Raw genomic sequence first — 16,914 nt, forward strand, 5'->3', positions numbered from 1 at the left:
TCTGAGCTGTCAGCACAGAGCCCGATGCGGGGCTTGAACTCACGGACCGCGAGATCATGACCTGAGCCGAGGTCGGCGGCTTAACCGACTGAGCCACCCAGGCGCCCCAACTCGACTCTTGATCTAGGTAAGGGTCATGAGTTTAAGCCCCACGTTGGGTGTAGAGATTACTTAAATAAGTAAAAGTTATATTAAAAAAAAAAAAAAAGGAAGAGCAAGGTTAGATGAAAAAAATTCAGTCCCTCTTAGAGCTGAAAACAGAGTGTAGATCACCTTTCTTGGGTAGAGTTCTCTCTTCCTGGTTTGGCTTCCCCCATCGCTGTAGATAGAGTCTAACAGAACTCTCCCTGTGTATTTGTCTAAATAGACCGTGAGTGACAAGACTTTTGTCGTGACCATTTTTCATTACCATTCTAGCACCTACCTCAGAGCCTTGCCCATAATAGATGAGTAATAAATGTTGGTCAAATGAATACATGCCTGTCTCCTTTCCATTCTATCCGCCGCTGACAAACCTCAGAGTTTTGGAGTCCGGTCCAGGCATTGTTAGTCTTTGTTCTGTGAACTTTTGGGGAGGAAGAGTAGGGCAAGGGAAGAGAAAAAAATTCCGTGTCCTTTCACATCCAATTGCCTTTGAGGAGCTGGGAAGAGAGCTATTCACACCTGATTATCTTACATCAGGTAAGTTTGCAGCCTCTGAATTGCTAGGCAGTCGGGTGCTAGAGCTCTCTCCAGCCTGACCCGCCAGCTCTGTCTCAGCTCAGAAACCATGATTCCTTCCCTGCCCTTCTTGGCTGTTGGCCTCCTGTTAACCGTGGCTTTGGCCCAGACGGTCCAATTTCAGGAATATGTCTTTCTCCAGTTTCTGGGCTTAGACAAAGTGCCTTCGCCCCAGAGGTTCCAACCTGTGCCTTACATCTTGAAGAAAATTTTCCAGGATCGAGAGGCAGCAGCAACAAGTGTGGACTCCCGAGATTTCTGCTACATAAAGGATTTTGGTGTCCGCGGGAACGTACTCCGACTTCTCCCGGATCAAGGTAAGGAAATCAGGGAGGGTGCTTTCTCGAGAAAAGCCGGGCAGCGGGTGACAATGAAGAAAGGAAAGAAGGGGGGCAGTACCAATTACTGAAGGGTTTGTAGGAGGCCTTGTGCTGGTATTTTACATATTGTATTTCCTTTACTCCCCACTACGCCCTCACGTTCAGAAGGCAGGTACTCTTATCTGCTTTTTACCGATAAGGAAATTAAGTCTCAGACAGTAGACAATCTGGAAGCTACCCAAGATCATACAGCTAGCAGTGCGTGAACCAACTCAGGATTCAGATTCGGTTTGTTCAGAATCAACGCTTTTGTGCTACGGTTAAGGTGGGAGGAGTGGGGTGGAATTAGGGCCCAGGCTTCACTCTTCTGGCCACTATTGGTGCATTCTGGTGCCTATGATACGGCAAGCAAGGAGGCGAACGTGGGGAGTTCAGTTTGCCCGGGACTCTTGCTTCCCTTCTCCGCACCCCTCTCCCCCCATTCATTACTTTTGTTGGATGGAAAAGGCTATTGATTTGTGAGCACAGGGGCGCCTGGGTGGCTCAGTCGGTTAAGCGTCCGACTTCGGCTCAGGTCATGATCTCACCTTTCATCAGTTCAAGCCCGCATCGGGCTCTCTGCTGTCAGTATAGAGCCCGCTTCAGATCCTCTGTCTCTCTTTCTCTCTGTCCCTTCTCCACTCTCTCTCTCTCTGAAAAATAAATAAACACTGACAAATGATTTGTGAGTACAGAGCAATAACATATGCCATTGTCACACCCTTTATATGAGGATCTGAGTGAATGCCATTCAGTAATTTGTCAAACTGACCACCCACCCAAATTACCTAGGTCAGTTGTTAGAAGTTGACTCTCCAGCCCGGTTCCTGCCCTCACTCTCCCAATTCTTATTCAAGTCTTATTCAAAGTCAGAGATGGGTGTTGTAATCTGCATTTCTGTATAGCCCCCATGGTGGTGGGGGGCGGGCGCAGATCAGAAGAGGAATTGAGAGCCCTGATTGGTTAGTTTTATAGTAACTGGAGATAAAAGTTGAATACTTATTTGTCCAAGAAGCATTTGTTGGAGACCTACTAGGTGCTGGGAACTGTCCATGGCTATGAGAATATAGAAATTAAAGATAAAGTCTGCCCTCTAAGAGTTTATAGAAGGTCAAAGGGAAAAAAAAGGTCATAGTAGGGAAATAGAAAACATATAACTTCCATACTTTATGCTAAGTATTATTATGTAAATGACTCAGGGCCTTGGGGGTGGGGGGTTCAGGGAAAATTCCTGGAGGAAGGTTAAGGGGTGTGGGAAGCTAGTTTGAAGAGGTTCCATGGAAAGTAGAAAAGAGCTGAAGATACTTCCTTTCCTCCCCCAGGGAAAAAACGTTGGTTTTTATGGTGACCATAATCCTCTCAAATGACACAGGAAAAGGACATGATCTCCCCATCATCACTCCCTAACCAACACCTAGGGAAAATCACCATTAATAGTTGCCATATATATTCTTCCAGACTTTTCTTCTTTGCATATATTTAGAATAGAAACTTGTATTTTTTATTTCTTTTTTATTTTTTTAAAATTTTTTATTTTTTTATTTTTTTATTTGATTCTAATTTTTATTTATTTTTATTTATTTTTTTCCCCAGTATATGAAATTTATTGTCAGATTGGTTTCCATACAACACCCAGTGCTCATCTCAAAAAGGTGCCCTCCTCAATACCCATCACCCACCCTCCCCGCCCTCCCACCCCCGAAACTTGTATTTTTTAAATAAATGAGATCATACTATACATCACTCAAGTATGAATATCTCGTACAAATCAGAACTAAAAGTCACGATGAAGGGGCGCCTGGGTGGCGCAGTCGGTTAAGCGTCCGACTTCAGCCAGGTCACGATCTCGCGGTCTGTGAGTTCGAGCCCCGCGTCAGGCTCTGGGCTGATGGCTCGGAGCCTGGAGCCTGTTTCCGATTCTGTGTCTCCTTCTCTCTCTGCCCCTCCCCCGTTCATGCTCTGTCTCTCTCTGTCCCAAAAATAAATAAAAACATTGAAAAAAAAATAAATAAAAGTCACGATGATCTCATTGTAAGGATTACGTGATATTCCATTGTATAGACATACTATCATCTGTGTAACTGGTACTCTGTTGACAAATGTGGACATAATCTAAAAAAGAACAGCTTGACAATCATTTTTCTGGTAGCATGAGTGTCTAAGAATTTCTCACTTTCCCACAGTTTGACAGCAATCCTTATAGAAATATAATAGAAACTTATTGAAGTGTCACATAATACAGAAGGTGTGCAAATCATTGAGAACAGCGCAGTGAATTTTCACAGAATAATCAGCGCCCGGATTAAGAAACAGAACCGACGGGGGCGCCTGGGCGGCTCAGCCGGTTAAGAGTCTGACTTCGGCTCAGGTCATGATCTCCCGGTCCGTGAGTCCGAGCCCCGCGTCGGGCTCTGTGCTGACAGCTCAGAGCCTAGAGCCTGTTTCAGATTCTGTGTCTCCCTCTCTCTGCCCCTCCCCCGTTCATGCTCTGTCTCTTCCTGTCTCAAAAATAAATAAACTTAAAAAAAAAAAAAAGTTTAAAAAAAAAAAAGAAAGAAACAGAACAGACGGACCCTCACGCCCCCTTCTGGTTAATCCGACTCTTCAGCAAAAGTAACTTTCCTCCTGCCGTCTAACATTCTGTGTTAGTTTTGCCTGTTTCCCAACTTCAACTTCAGGTAAACGGAAATGTAAACTGTGTCCTTTTTTCTGTCTGGCTTCTTTCTCTCAACATTCTGTTTGTGAGATTTATCCCTGGTGTGTGTATTTTTAGTTCATTCTCATTGCTTACGGTATTTCATTCTCTGAATATATTACAATGTACTTATGTGTGCTACCCTGGAAGGCCATTGAGTAACAATACTCTTCTAGCTTTTAATTTTTGTTTAATTGGCAGGAAAACATGATCTCGCTGTTTTGATTTTTATTTCTTTAAAAAGGTGGCATGCATTTTCTTTAAAAAAAATTCTTTTAACGTTTATTTATCTTTGAGAAAGAGAGAGAGAGGGAGCACGAGAACAAGTGGGGGAGGGGCAGAGAGAGAGAGAGAAATACAGATACAGAATCCAAAGCAGGCTCCGAGCTGTCAACCCAGAGCCCTATGCCTGGTTCGAACCCACGAACTGAGAGCATAACCTGACCTGAAGTCGAACACTTAACTGACTGAGCCACCCAGGCACCCCAGGAGGAATGCGTTTTCAAATGGATAATGAATCATTCATTTTTACTTTTTTCAAATCATTGCGTATTTATACATTCTGGCCATTTTCTATTGAGGAGTCCTCTTTTTCTTAATGATTTCTAAGTCCTCTTAATCATTTGTAAAAGTTCTTTCTAATTGTGAATTTTCACCCATGCGTATTACGAGTATTCTTGGTTGTTCTTTGTGGTTTTAATTTTGTTAATGATGTCTTTTGAACATAGAAGTTTTTTTTCTTTTCTTTCTTTTTTTTTTTAATTTTTTTTTTTTTTAACGTTTATCCATCTTTGAGACAGAGAGAGACAGAGCATGAACGGGGGAGGGGCAGAGGGAGAGGGACACACAGAATCGGAAACAGGCTCCAGGCTCTGAGCTGTCAGCCCAGAGCCCGACGCGGGGCTCGAACTCACAGACCATGAGATCGTGACCCGAGCTGAAGTCGGACGTTTAACCCACTGAGCCACCCAAGCGCCCCTTTTTATTTTCATGCTCTCCAATCTGTCCATCCTTTCCATTCTGGCTTTGGCTTTTCTTTTATGCTTAAGGAATCTGATTTAGTGACAGGAAGAGGCAGGGAGACTGGCAGGTTAGAGTTCTAGCCTGGAACAGGAGAGGTCAACTTTTCAGACAAGTGGAGAGGGGTAAGTTCTGTGAAGACATCTCTGTATTGGACAGCCAACGTTTAAGAGAGGTGTCCCAGTGGAGTAGTAAGGGTAGAAGAATTGGAAACTAACAGAAAACTACCAAGTAAGAGGCAGAGACAGCGTATATAGACCCACCTTTGTAAAAAGATGGCCAGTGAGGGGCGCCTGGGTGGCTCAGTCGGTTGAGTGTCCGATTTCAGCCAGGTCACGATCTCGCAGTCCGCGAGTTCGAGCCCCGCGCCGGGCTCTGGGCTGATGGCTCAGAGCCTGGAGCCTGTTTCCAATTCTGTGTCTCCCTCTCTCTCTGCCCCTCCCCCATTCATGCTGTGTCTCTCTCTGTCTCAAAAATAAATAAACGTTAAAAAAATTAAAAAAAAAAATAAAAATAAAAAAATAAAAAAAAAGATGGCCAATGAGAAGAAAGGGAAAGATGATATGGTAGGCTTGAAGAGGATACTGGATAATTTCAAATGCTTAGTAATTTTTGGTTGTTGTAGTTTTAGAGAGAGAGAGAGTGCGGGGCAGGGCGGTGGGGGGGGGGGGCTGGGGGCCGGGAGGGGCAGAGAGAAAGAATCTTAAGCCCCTGGATCCCTGGATCATGACCTAAGCCTAAAATCAAGAGTCGGATGCTCAACCAACTGAGCCACCCGGGCACCCTGATTTTGTGATTTTGTTGGTTTTTGAATGAGACTTGAGAATGAAGGAGGAATGGTTAGCATGTTTGGGTTTCTGTTGTAATTTCTCCATAAGCCGATGACCTTAGAAAATACCTACTTAGGGTGAAGCCACCCTACCTAACAATAGGGTGGCATTAGGCCAAAGAGGTTATTTGCAGAGAGGGGAAAACTGAAGATGAAGGGATAAAAAAGGGGGGGGGATGAAAGTATTGACCTTTCTCTAAAGGAATAGGTAAGGTTTGAAAATCCAGGCAGAGAAGTCAGCTTTGAAAACAGGGAGAGTACATCTACAATTGCCAAAGATAACGGAGACGGGAGGGTCGCTTGTGGAGAAACTGGAGACATCACACTGCACCCCAACTTTCAGTGCAGTGGGACATGATGTCTTCAGAGACCCCAGACTAGGAATTGTTTCCACTGACAACTGTGGGCTTTAGATAAAGAATCATCTAAAGATGAAACATAAGGGATTTCGGGAGGGTCAGTCTTGGCTAGATGGTAGAAGGTTGTTTTGAAGTCAATCTGAGTAGTTAGATTTGGGCCAGCGACGCCTGACAGCCTACGATGTTCTTAAACGTTTTTGTGCCATGGGTCCCTTGGGCCGTTCTGTTGAAGCTAATGGATCCCCTCTCAGAGTAATGATTTATATGCCTAAAACTATTTAGGATTTCCAAAGAAATCAATTAAATATTGAGATACATTTATAAAAATATTTTAAACCAAATGTGTGCATAGTAATCTAGCATGGGTCCTTTATTAATGCAATCAATAAAACGATCTAGGGAAGGGACTATATTTACCTTAAATTGAAAGTAATGGGGGGCTCCTGGGGAGCTCAGTCAGTTAAGTGTCCAACTCTTTTTTTTTTTTCAACGTTTATTTATTTTTTTTGGGACAGAGAGAGACAGAGCATGAACGGGGGAGGGGCAGAGAGAGAGGGAGACACAGAATAGGAAACAGGCTCCAGGCTCCGAGCCATCAGCCCAGAGCCTGACGCGGGGCTCGAACTCACGGACCGCGAGATCGTGACCTGGCTGAAGTCGGACGCTCAACCGACTGCACCACCCAGGCTCCCCTAAGTGTCCAACTCTTGGCTTCAGCTCAGGTCGTGATCTCAGGGTTCACGAGATCGAGCCCTACATTAGGCTCTGCATTGACAGCACAGAAACTGCCTAAGATTTTCTCTCTTTCCCTCCCCTGCTGGCACTCTCTCTGTCTCTCTCAAAATGAGTAAATAATTAAAAAAAAAAAAAAAAAAGGAAAGTAGTATGAGCATAAATTTATTTTAAGATGTTCGCAACAATTTAATCTACGAACGTACATATGATTTTTACTGGTAACGGTGTCATAGGTCCTATTAGGATTTGTTTGTTGCCTATGTTCATAATTGAAAGAAAGGCCAAATTTCATTTAGAGTTCCACTGAAATAAAGATATCATTCTTTTTCCCATCCAAGTTCATGGGCCTTCTAAATTCTATCCAGGACCCCTTGGGGACCTGCAGATGCGAAGATAAGAACCTCTGGTCGTGAATGAGGAGTGGGAGAAACAAATCCTCCCAATGGTAGGGTTCGAGTCTAACTGATCATTTCCTGCCCTTGTTTGGTATATGTGACTATCGTATAACATTTGATATTTATGTCATAATGGCGGATACGAAGTCAACTATGTTATGGTGACTCTTACATCTCTGTTCCCATCTAGGTCTCTTTCTTTACTCCAGGAAACTTTCCCAGGCCTCCTCTTGCCTCCAGAAGTTCCTCTACTTTAACCTGTCTGCCATTAAAGAGAAGGAACAGTTAACAATGGCCCAACTGGGCCTGGATTTGGGGCCCAACACTTACTATAAGCTGGGACCAGAACTGGAGTTGGCTCTGTTCCTGGTTCAGGAGCCTCAGGAGGGGGACCAGCCCATCCCTAAACCGGGTAGAATGCTTGTGTTACAGTCAGTACCACGGCCTCAAGGCGTCGTTCACTTCAACCTGCTGGATGTGGCTAAGGATTGGAATAACGACTCCCAGAAGAACTTGGGTTTGTTGCTAGAGATACTGGTCAAAGGAAACAGAGACATTGGGGTGACTTTTCAGCTTCAGGACGCCTGTGCCAGACTGAGACAGTCCCTTCGTGCCTCCCTGCTGGTGGTGACTCTCCACCCTGAGCAGTGTCACCCTTCGTCCCGAAAAAGGAGGGAAGCCATCCCCGCCCCGAAGGCTCCTTGCAGGAACCTCTGCCATCGCCATCAGCTATTCATCAACTTCCGGGACTTAGGGTGGCACAAGTGGATTATCGCTCCCAAAGGGTTCATGGCGAACTATTGCCACGGAGATTGTCCTTTCTCTCTGACCACCTCCCTCAACAGCTCCAATTATGCTTTCATGCAAGCCCTGATGCATGCAGTTGACCCAGAGATCCCCCAGGCGGTCTGTGTCCCCACCAAGCTGTCCCCCATTTCCATGCTGTATCAGGACAATGATGACAACGTCATTTTACGACACTATGAAGAAATGGTGGTTGATGAATGTGGCTGTGGGTAGGCCGTCAGAAATAGAAAATAGGAGTGTTCTTAGGGTAAATCTAATAAAACTCGCGGCTTGGTCTAAGACTTCTTGGATCTGAAATATCAATGTATTTATGTTTACAGTTTGTCTTCTTGGAAAATCCGTCATCACTAATGATACCCTTAATTACACACACACACACACACACACACACACACACACACACACTTAGCCGCAATGATCTAACATAGGCATGATGCGATTGACAGTATATTAGACACTGGATATAAGAAAACTGGCATTTATTGGTGGTCTAATGGCAGGCATTATTCTACATGTTACCTATAAATGTTATTTCACTGTTTCTTGAAGTGGGCCTTACTGTTCTTACGGTTTATACTTCATAGATAGAGCAGCCGAACAATACGTTTCCTTAAAGTCATCAACTTTCCCTGGCAGATCTCATAGGCTAACAATGTCACTTAAAAAAATCATTTTGAGGGGCGCCTGGGTGGCGCAGTCGGTTAAGCGTCCGACTTCAGCCAGGTCACGATCTCGTGGTTCGTGAGTTCGAGCCCCGCGTCAGGCTCTGGGCTGATGGCTCGGAGCCTGGAGCCTGTTTCCGATTCTGTGTCTCCCTCTCTCTCTGCCCCTCCCCGTTCATGCTCTGTCTCTCTCTGTCCCAAAAATAAATAAAAACGTTGAAAAAAAAAATCATTTTGAGGGGGCTCCTGGGTGGCTCAGTTGCTCGGACAGAGCAGAGCCTGCTTGGGATTCTTTTCCTCTCTCTCTGCCCCTCCCCCACTTTCTCTCTCCCTCCCTCCCCCTCCCCCCCCAAATTAGTAAACTTAAAAAAAGAAGAAAACTGGTGGGGCACCTGAGTGGCTCAGTCAGTTGAGTATCTGACTTCGGCTCAGGTCATGATCTCACGGTTCATGAGTTCGAGCCCCACATCGAGCTCTGTGCTGACAGCTCAGAGCCTGGAATCTGCTTTGGATTCTGTGTCTCCCTCGCTCTCTGCCCCTCCCCCGCTCGCACTCGGCTCTCTCTCTTTCTTGAAAATAAACGTTAAAAATATTAAAAAAAAAAAAAGTAATCTGACCAAAGGTGTTTAGGAGATAATGTGAGATTTTATTTTTAAAAAAAATTTTTTTTTTTGACATTTATTTATTTTTGGGACAGAGAGAGACAGAGCATGAACGGGGGAGGGGCAGAGAGAGAGGGAGACACAGAATCTGAAACAGGCTCCAGGCTCTGAGCCATCAGCCCAGAGCCCGACGTGGGGCTCGAACTCACGGACCGCGAGATCGTGACCTGGCTGAAGTCGGACGCTTAACCGACTGCGCCACCCAGGCGCCCCAAGAGATAATGTGAGATTTTAGAAGGGAAGTGTGTACAATCAAAATAGGTTCCTTAAACCAGCTGGCATTGAAATATTAAAATAGAGGAGGGCCTGTGTGGCTCAATCAGTCGAGCAACTGAATCTTGGTTTCAGCTCAGGCCACGATCCCAGGGTCATGGATCGAGCCCCAGGTTAGGCTCGATGCTGAGCCTGGAGCCTGCTTGAGATTCTCTCTCTCTCTCTCTCCCTCTGCCCCTCTCCCCCCTCGCACTTCTCTCTCTCTAAAATAAAATAAAATATCAGAATAGAAATAGTAATAATAATAAAATGTCATTATGCTGCTCTTGGTGGTGTTTTCAAAATATTTACTTATTTATTTTGAGAGAGAAAGAGAGCACGAGCGCACACGCGGGGGCAGGGCAGAGAGAGAGGAAGACAGAGAATCCCAAGTAGACTCCATGCGGTCAGTGCAGAGTCGGACTGGGGGCTCCGAGCAACCCACAGACCCTGGGATCATGACCTGAGCCCAAAGAGTCATCTGACTCACCCGACCGAGCCACCCCGGTGCCCCACTGTGGTTAGTTGATAACCAAAGTATTCGAGAAGTGAAAATATTAGAAAAGTAATACTTTCAGACTAGAATGAAAAAAAATGGAGGTTTGAATAAAACTTCAAGTGCTCATTGATAATTAAGAAAAACCAGGTGTGGGGTGCCTGGCTGACTCAGTCAGAAAAGCTTGTGACTCTTGACCCTGGAGTTGTGAATTTGAGCCCCATTTTGGGTGTACAGATTCTTTAGTCTTTATTTTCATTTATTTTTTTTTTAAAGCAGGCTTCGACTTTTTTTTTTTTTAATTTTTTAAAATGTTTTTGTATTTATTTTTGAGACAGAGAGAGACAGAGCATGAGCAGGGGAGGGGCAGAGAGAGAGGGAGACACAGAATCCGAAGCAGGCTCCAGGCTCCGAGCCGTCAGCACAGAGCCCGTCTCGGGGCTCAAATTCACGGACTGTGAGGTCATGATCTGAGCCGAAGTCGGTCGCTCAACCGACTGAGCCACCCAGGTGCCCCAGGTGTACAGATTATTTAAAAATAAAATCTTGGGGCGCCTGGGTGGCTCAGTTGGTTAAGCATCTGACTTCAGCTCAGGTCATGATCTCGCGGTTTGTGAGTTCGAGCCCCACATCTGGCTCTGTGCTGACAGCTCGGAGCCTGGAGCCTCCTTCGGATTCTGTGTCTCCCTCTCTCTCTGCCCCTCCCGTGCCCATGCTCTGCCTCTCTCTGTCAATAATAAACGTAAAAAACAAAACAAAACAAAGAAAACATTAAAAAATAAATAAATAAATAAAATGTTAAAGAAATTTTTTTTTTTTTTATTTCAGAGACAGCAAGCAAGCAGGGGAGAGGGACAGAGGGAGAGAGAGAATCTTAAGGAGGCCCCATGCTCAGTGCAGAGCCCGAGGGGAGGCTCGATCCCTGATCTTGGGATCATGACCTGAGCCGAAATCAAGAGTTGGATACTCAATCAATTGAGTCAGCCAGGAGCCCCCAGAATAAAATCTTTAAAAAAATAAAAATGAGGGGCACCTGGGTGGCTCAGTCGGTTAAGCGTCCGACTTCAGCTCAGGTCAAGATCTCGCAGTCCGTGAGTCCGTGAGTTCGAGCCCCGCATCGGGCTCTGGGCTGATGGCTCAGAGCCTGGAGCCTGCCTCCGATTCTGTGTCTCCCTCTCTCTCTGCCCCTCCCCCGTTCATGCTCTGTCTCTCTCTGTCTCAAAAATAAATAAACATTAAAAAAAAAATTAAAAAATAAATAAAAAAGAAACCATTGGCTCTATGTTCTAGTAATTCTTCAATATGGAGCACATAACTAAGCAGTCTTTATCTGCAGACAAGCCTCTGTATTTCAGGGACAAAATTCAATCACTTTCAGAATTTGACTTCTCATCTCTCTGGGGCCTTTCAACTCTCTTGGCCTGCTTTTTTTTTTTTTTTTCATGTTTATTCTATTTTTGAGGGGGGGGGAGCAAGCGTAAGTGGGGGGAGGAGCAGAGAGAGAGGGGACACAGAATACCAAGAAGGCTCTGTGCTGACAGCAGAACGCTCCATGTGGGGCTTGAACTCACGAACCATGAGATCATGACCTGAACTGAAATCACGAGGCGGACACTTTCCTGACTGAGCCACCCAGGTGCCTCTCTTGGCCTGCTTTATACCTAGGGAGGTGAACGCTGACGTCCGTGTGCCCTCACCATTGTTCTGGAAAGGCAGAGGAAGGAGAGTGGCCCACAGAAAACTGGAGTCTAGTGAGAGCTGTTTCCCAGTGAACAGGAACAAGGCTGACGACTGCACAAAAAGCCGGGACCTGAGTCCACTCTTACATGTATTCCAGAATTTCTGTTTCAGGTCCCCGAATCCATCATCCTTTCTCTGGTAGAGGACGCCCAGATGGCCATGGGTGCCGAGCACTTGGTCACATGGCACCTTGGCCACGGTGGCCACGGCAATGCATGTTCCAGCAGGGGCAGCTATGCGTAGTCGTGTAGTCGAGGTTGGTGTGGAAGGCCACACCGCGCCCTGCTGGTGACTCTGCACCGGCTCCTTGGGCCACGCCTGCCTCCGCCCCCTGCCCTCCAGAACCGACCGTCAGTGACTGTCTATTACACACCAATTACTGCACTAGGTCCTGGGAAATAAAGATAGATGGTCACTTTTTTCACGGAGCTTCGAATCTAGCATATGTGGCTAAAATGTATTTGAATACGTACAAGCAAAAAATATCAGCATATACCCCAGGATATGAATATTTAACTATTCACAACTTACATGTGTTAACTATTGTATTATTCTATCGCGCATATGTGAAAATACTCATATTAAGGTTTTACTCTTATTTAAGTTTATTTTGAGAGAGAGAGAGAGAGAGAGAGCAGGGGAGAGACAGAGAAAGAGGGAGAGAGAGAGAATCCCAAGGAGGCTCTACATTGACAGCGTAAGACCCCTATGTGGGGCTTGAACTCACGAACTATGAGATCATGACCTGAGCCAAAATCAAGAGTCAGACCAAAATCAGACACTTGGCCAATTGAGCTACCCAGGTGCCCCTAAAGTGTTACTTTCAGATAAAATAAATACAGGTTCTGGTTTTTTTTTTTTTTTAATGTTTATTTATTTTTGAAGAGGGGGGGGCAGAGAGAGAGAGGGAGACGCTGAATCCAAAGCAGACTCCAGGTTCCACACTGTCAGCGCAGATCCTGACTCGGGGGTCGAACTCACAAACCGTACGATCATGACCTGAGCCCAAGTCAGGCTCTTAACTGACTGAGCCACCCAGGCGCCCCTAGATAAAACAAATACAAACAGAAGTTGTAATGCTTTCTTCTCTTACCTCAATGTTTCAGGGATAGGAGTTCTAATATCTTCTACCCCTCCCCGCCCCACCCTCCGGGATGTTTCAGGGTGCACATCCCCTAACTGCACGCACCGGACTTTAAAGCCCAACCGACCACAATTCCTGAGGCTGCGTTGCCGAAGTCGCTTCTGCATTGATCGGAAGCGTGACTGCTGGATTTCCTTAGTCCACTCAGGGTTTTGATTTGGGTTCTGTGTCTATATTATTTTTACATATTTGTATTTTATTTATTTATTTATTTATTTATTTATTTATTTATTTATTTTTACAATTTCTAATGTTTATTTCTGAGAGAGAGACAGAGAGCAAGTGGGGGGGGGGTGTGGCGGGGCAGAGAGAGAGGGAGACACAGAATCAGAAACAGGCTCCAGGCTCTGAGCTGTCAGCACAGAGCCTGACGCGGGGCTCGAACTCACGGACCTCGAGATCGTGACCTGAGCCGAAGTCGGCCGCTTAACCGACTGAGCCACCCAGGCGCCCTGCCCCTGTTTATTTTAAAATAAGAAGTGAGGCGAGCCTGGGTGGTTCAGCCAGACAGCGCGGAGCCCGCTTCAGATCCTCTGTCTCCCTCTCTCTCTCTGCCCCTCCCCTGCTCACGCTCTCCCTCTCTCTCTCAAAAAGAAATAAACATTAAAAAAAAAAAAAAAATGAAATAAGAAATGAGGCATGAGTATCAGGACCCCCAGGGTTATTCGAGGGTTATTTTCTCACCAATTGTTTCTCCCTTCAAAACAACATTAAACACTCAATTATTGTCACAGAGTTTTCTGTGCTGTGCTTGTGAGTAGAATACTTAGAGGAGCTAAAAAGTAGGGTGTTGGCTGGTCCCGGAGGCAGAGGGTGGCTGCGAAGAAGATAGCTCTGAAGGTTTCAACTGGAAAAAAGTTTGGAGGTTGGTCAGAGACTGGTGGAAGGGGCATCCCTGGGTCTGTTCCATCCACACATTGTTGGAGCAAGAGACGGATCCATGGGACCACCGGGGGCACTGCCCTCTCTTACTTTTTTTTTTTTTCTAATCGTTTAAGTATGTCTATACCCTACATGGGGCTCGAACTCACAACCCAGAGATCAAGCGTTGCATGTTCCACTGACCCAGCCAGCCAGGCAGCCAGGCACCCCTTCTCTTACTCTTTTTATTCAATTGTTTGCTTAGCAATATTAAACAGGAGGTTGGTACAATTATTCTGGGGCCAATATTTATCACGTATTTGACAACCATGACCTTTGCCGCGTTGCAGCAAATGTAAAATTTACCTTTCTGAGAAAGATGCGTACAGATGTTTTGGAAAGTGACTTGAGAGTGATGGGTTTACCTACAATCCGTATTTCCATTTTTCAAAAAAAGAATAATTATGCAGTGATTAATGCGGGTAATTGCCCAAGGTCTCCTGACCAGTAATTAAATAAATAGCTGTTTTGAAAGGAAGCGTATGATAACTACCATAGACATGGAGAATGCAAGTAGAAACTGAAAGGAAGGAGCGAATCCATCTAAATCAAACAAGAAGGGCTGCTTTTATATGGGCAGTCGGAGACAGTAGGGTTTTGATAGATGAAGAAGGGGGCTGGCGGGTAGGGAATTTTAGCCTAGCGAAAAGCTAGAGCAAAGGAGTGCCTGGCTGGCTCATTTGGTAGAGCACGTTGATAGAGGAGTTGTGAGTTCAAACCACACGTTGGGCGTAGAGCTTATTTAGAAAGAAGAAAGAAAGAAAGAAAGAAGAAAGAAAGAAAGAAAGAAGAAAGAAAGCGATAGCAAAGGCAGGAAATAGATGGCAGAAACTGAGGACTTATTTATAGGGTATGGCTCTTCTGCCCTCTGGCGATTAAAAGAAGGAAGAGCAAATCTATTAAAATCTATAGTTCCTTCCATCTGGAGGATCAAGGGTGAGGCCAAGAACCTGATAAAACATGTAGACTTTCCCCAGAATATAATACATATAAACACACAATATTTTGCAAACAATTTCAGTTGCTTCATGGAATCCCTGCCGTAGACTATAGGATTGTGAGAAAACATTCTTCTTAAGTCAGGTATCTTCCTCCCTCCCTCCTTCCTTCCTTCCTTCCTTCCTTCCTTCCTTCCTTCCTTCTTTCCTTCTTTCTTTCCTTCCTTCCTCACAACCTTCCTCTCTCTCTCTCTCTTTTTCTTTTTCTTTTTTTAAATTTTTTTTTCAACGTTTTTATTTATTTTTGGGACAGAGAGAGACAGAGCATGAACGGGGGAGGGGCAGGGAGAGAGGGAGACACAGAATCGGAAACAGGCTCCAGGCTCTGAGCCGTCAGCCCAGAGCCCGACGCGGGGCTCGAACTCACGGACCGCGAGATCGTGACCTGGCTGAAGTCGGACGCTTAACCGACTGCACCACCCAGGCGCCCCTCTCTCTCTTTTTCTGTCTGTCTCTTCATGACCCTGTGTGTGAGAGAGAGAAGTACACATGAACTCTTTTGTAATACTTCATTTCTTTTAAGGGACATATTTCTTACATCATTTCTTTCTTTTTGCATTCATATCTTTATGGTACGTTTATTATTATAACTGCCCCTTCAACCATTCTCCACACTTCAGCTACAGTGGGACCTCTAAAACCCAATTCTCTTCATATCACTTCCTTGTGGTACTGAGTTCTGTCTTGCCTTAGACAAGACAATGCCCTGACACTACTTGGAAAACTCCTCTCCCTTTTGTTTGCCTTTCTCCAATTAACTTAAAAAAATGTTTTTAATGTTTATTTATTTTTGAGAGACAGAGCGTGAGTGGGGGAAGGGCAGAGAAAGAGGGAGACACAGAATCCGAAGCAGGCTCCAGGCTCTGAGCTGTCAGCACAGCGCCCAACGCAGGGCTCGGACTCACGAATGTGAGCTCATGACCTGAGCCAAAGTCGGACACCTAACAAAGTGAGCCACCCAGGCACCCTGCTAATGTGATATATGGCCTTTTGTGACTGGGTTCTCTCACTGAGGACAATGTTCTCAAGCTTCATCTCTGTTGTAACATGTGTCAATCCTTCCTTTTTAGAGCTGAATACTACTTCACTGTATGGATATACCACAACTTATTTATCCATTCATCCGTTGATGGACATTTGAATTGTGTGTACCTTTTGGCTATTATGAGTAACACCGCTATGAATGTTCACATACAAGTTTTTGTGTGAACATATGCTTTTAATTCTTTTAGAAGTGTCAAATCCTATGGTTACTTTATGTTTAATGTTTTGAGGGACTGCCACGCTGTTTTCCACAGTGGTCGTACCCACCATTTTACATTGCTAACAGCAACGCATGAGAGTTCAAGTTTTTCCATAGCCTCACTACCCCTTGCTATTGTCAATTTTTTTGTAATTTTAATGATTTAATTTTAGCGAGTGAGAGAGAGAGAGCATATGTGAGCTGGGAGAGGGGCAGAGGGAGAAAGAGAGAGAGAGAGACAGAGAGAGACTCTTGAGCAAGCTCCATGCTTAGCACAGAACCTGACACGGGGCTCGATCTCATAACCTGAGCCTGAACCAAGAGTCGGGCACTGAACCGACTGAGCCACTCAGGCACCCCTCAAATTTAAAAAAAAAAATTTTTTTTTTTTCTCAACGTTTATTTTTGGGACAGAGAGAGACAGAGCATGAACGGGGGAGGGGCAGAGAGAGAGGGAGACACAGAATCGGCAACAGGCTCCAGGCTCTGAGCCATCAGCCCAGAGCCCGACGCGGGGCTTGAACTCACGGACCGCGAGATCGTGACCTGGCTGAAGTCGGACGCTTAACCGACTGGGCCACCCAGGCACCCCTCAAATTTTTTGATTAAAGCAATCCTAGTGGTTATGAAGAGGCATCTTGTTGTGATTTTGACTTGGATTTTCCTAATGATTAATGATGTTGAGCATCTTCTCGTGTGCTTATTTGCTATTTCTCTACCTTTGGAGAAATGTCTATTCAACTCCTTCACCCATTTTAATTGGGTTATTTGATTTTTTTTATGGGTGAGCTGCAATAATTGTGATACTAGATCCTTATTAGATATATAACCGGCAAATATTTTCTCTCATTCTGAGCTGTCTCTTCACTTTCTTGAT

At 45.1% G+C, this 16,914-nt stretch overlaps 1 protein-coding gene across 1 annotated transcript; it reads left to right on the plus strand.

Annotated features, from left to right (window-relative positions):
• Nucleotides 1-247: 247 nt before the first annotated feature.
• On the plus strand, nucleotides 248-8,265 carry GDF3 (growth differentiation factor 3). The gene is made up of 2 exons (XM_003988376.4): nucleotides 248-1,037; nucleotides 7,303-8,265. The coding sequence occupies exons 1-2, from the start codon at nucleotides 770-772 to the stop codon at nucleotides 8,130-8,132; spliced, it is 1,098 nt and encodes a 365-aa protein (XP_003988425.1). The 5' UTR covers nucleotides 248-769; the 3' UTR covers nucleotides 8,133-8,265.
• The last annotated feature ends 8,649 nt before the right edge of the window (nucleotides 8,266-16,914 follow it).

Source organism: Felis catus, chromosome B4, assembly GCF_018350175.1.
Source record: "Felis catus isolate Fca126 chromosome B4, F.catus_Fca126_mat1.0, whole genome shotgun sequence".
Lineage (NCBI taxonomy): Eukaryota > Metazoa > Chordata > Mammalia > Carnivora > Felidae > Felis > Felis catus.

What these genes read in the sequence shown, in the direction of transcription:
- GDF3 (XM_003988376.4), top strand. Translation starts at nt 770, where the DNA reads ATGATTCCTTCCCTGCCCTTCTTGGCTGTTGGCCTCCTGTTAACCGTG. An exon ending in CCGACTTCTCCCGGATCAAG is followed by an intron (nt 1,038 to 7,302) that starts GTAAGGAAATCA and finishes GTTCCCATCTAG; the next exon opens with GTCTCTTTCTTTACTCCAGG.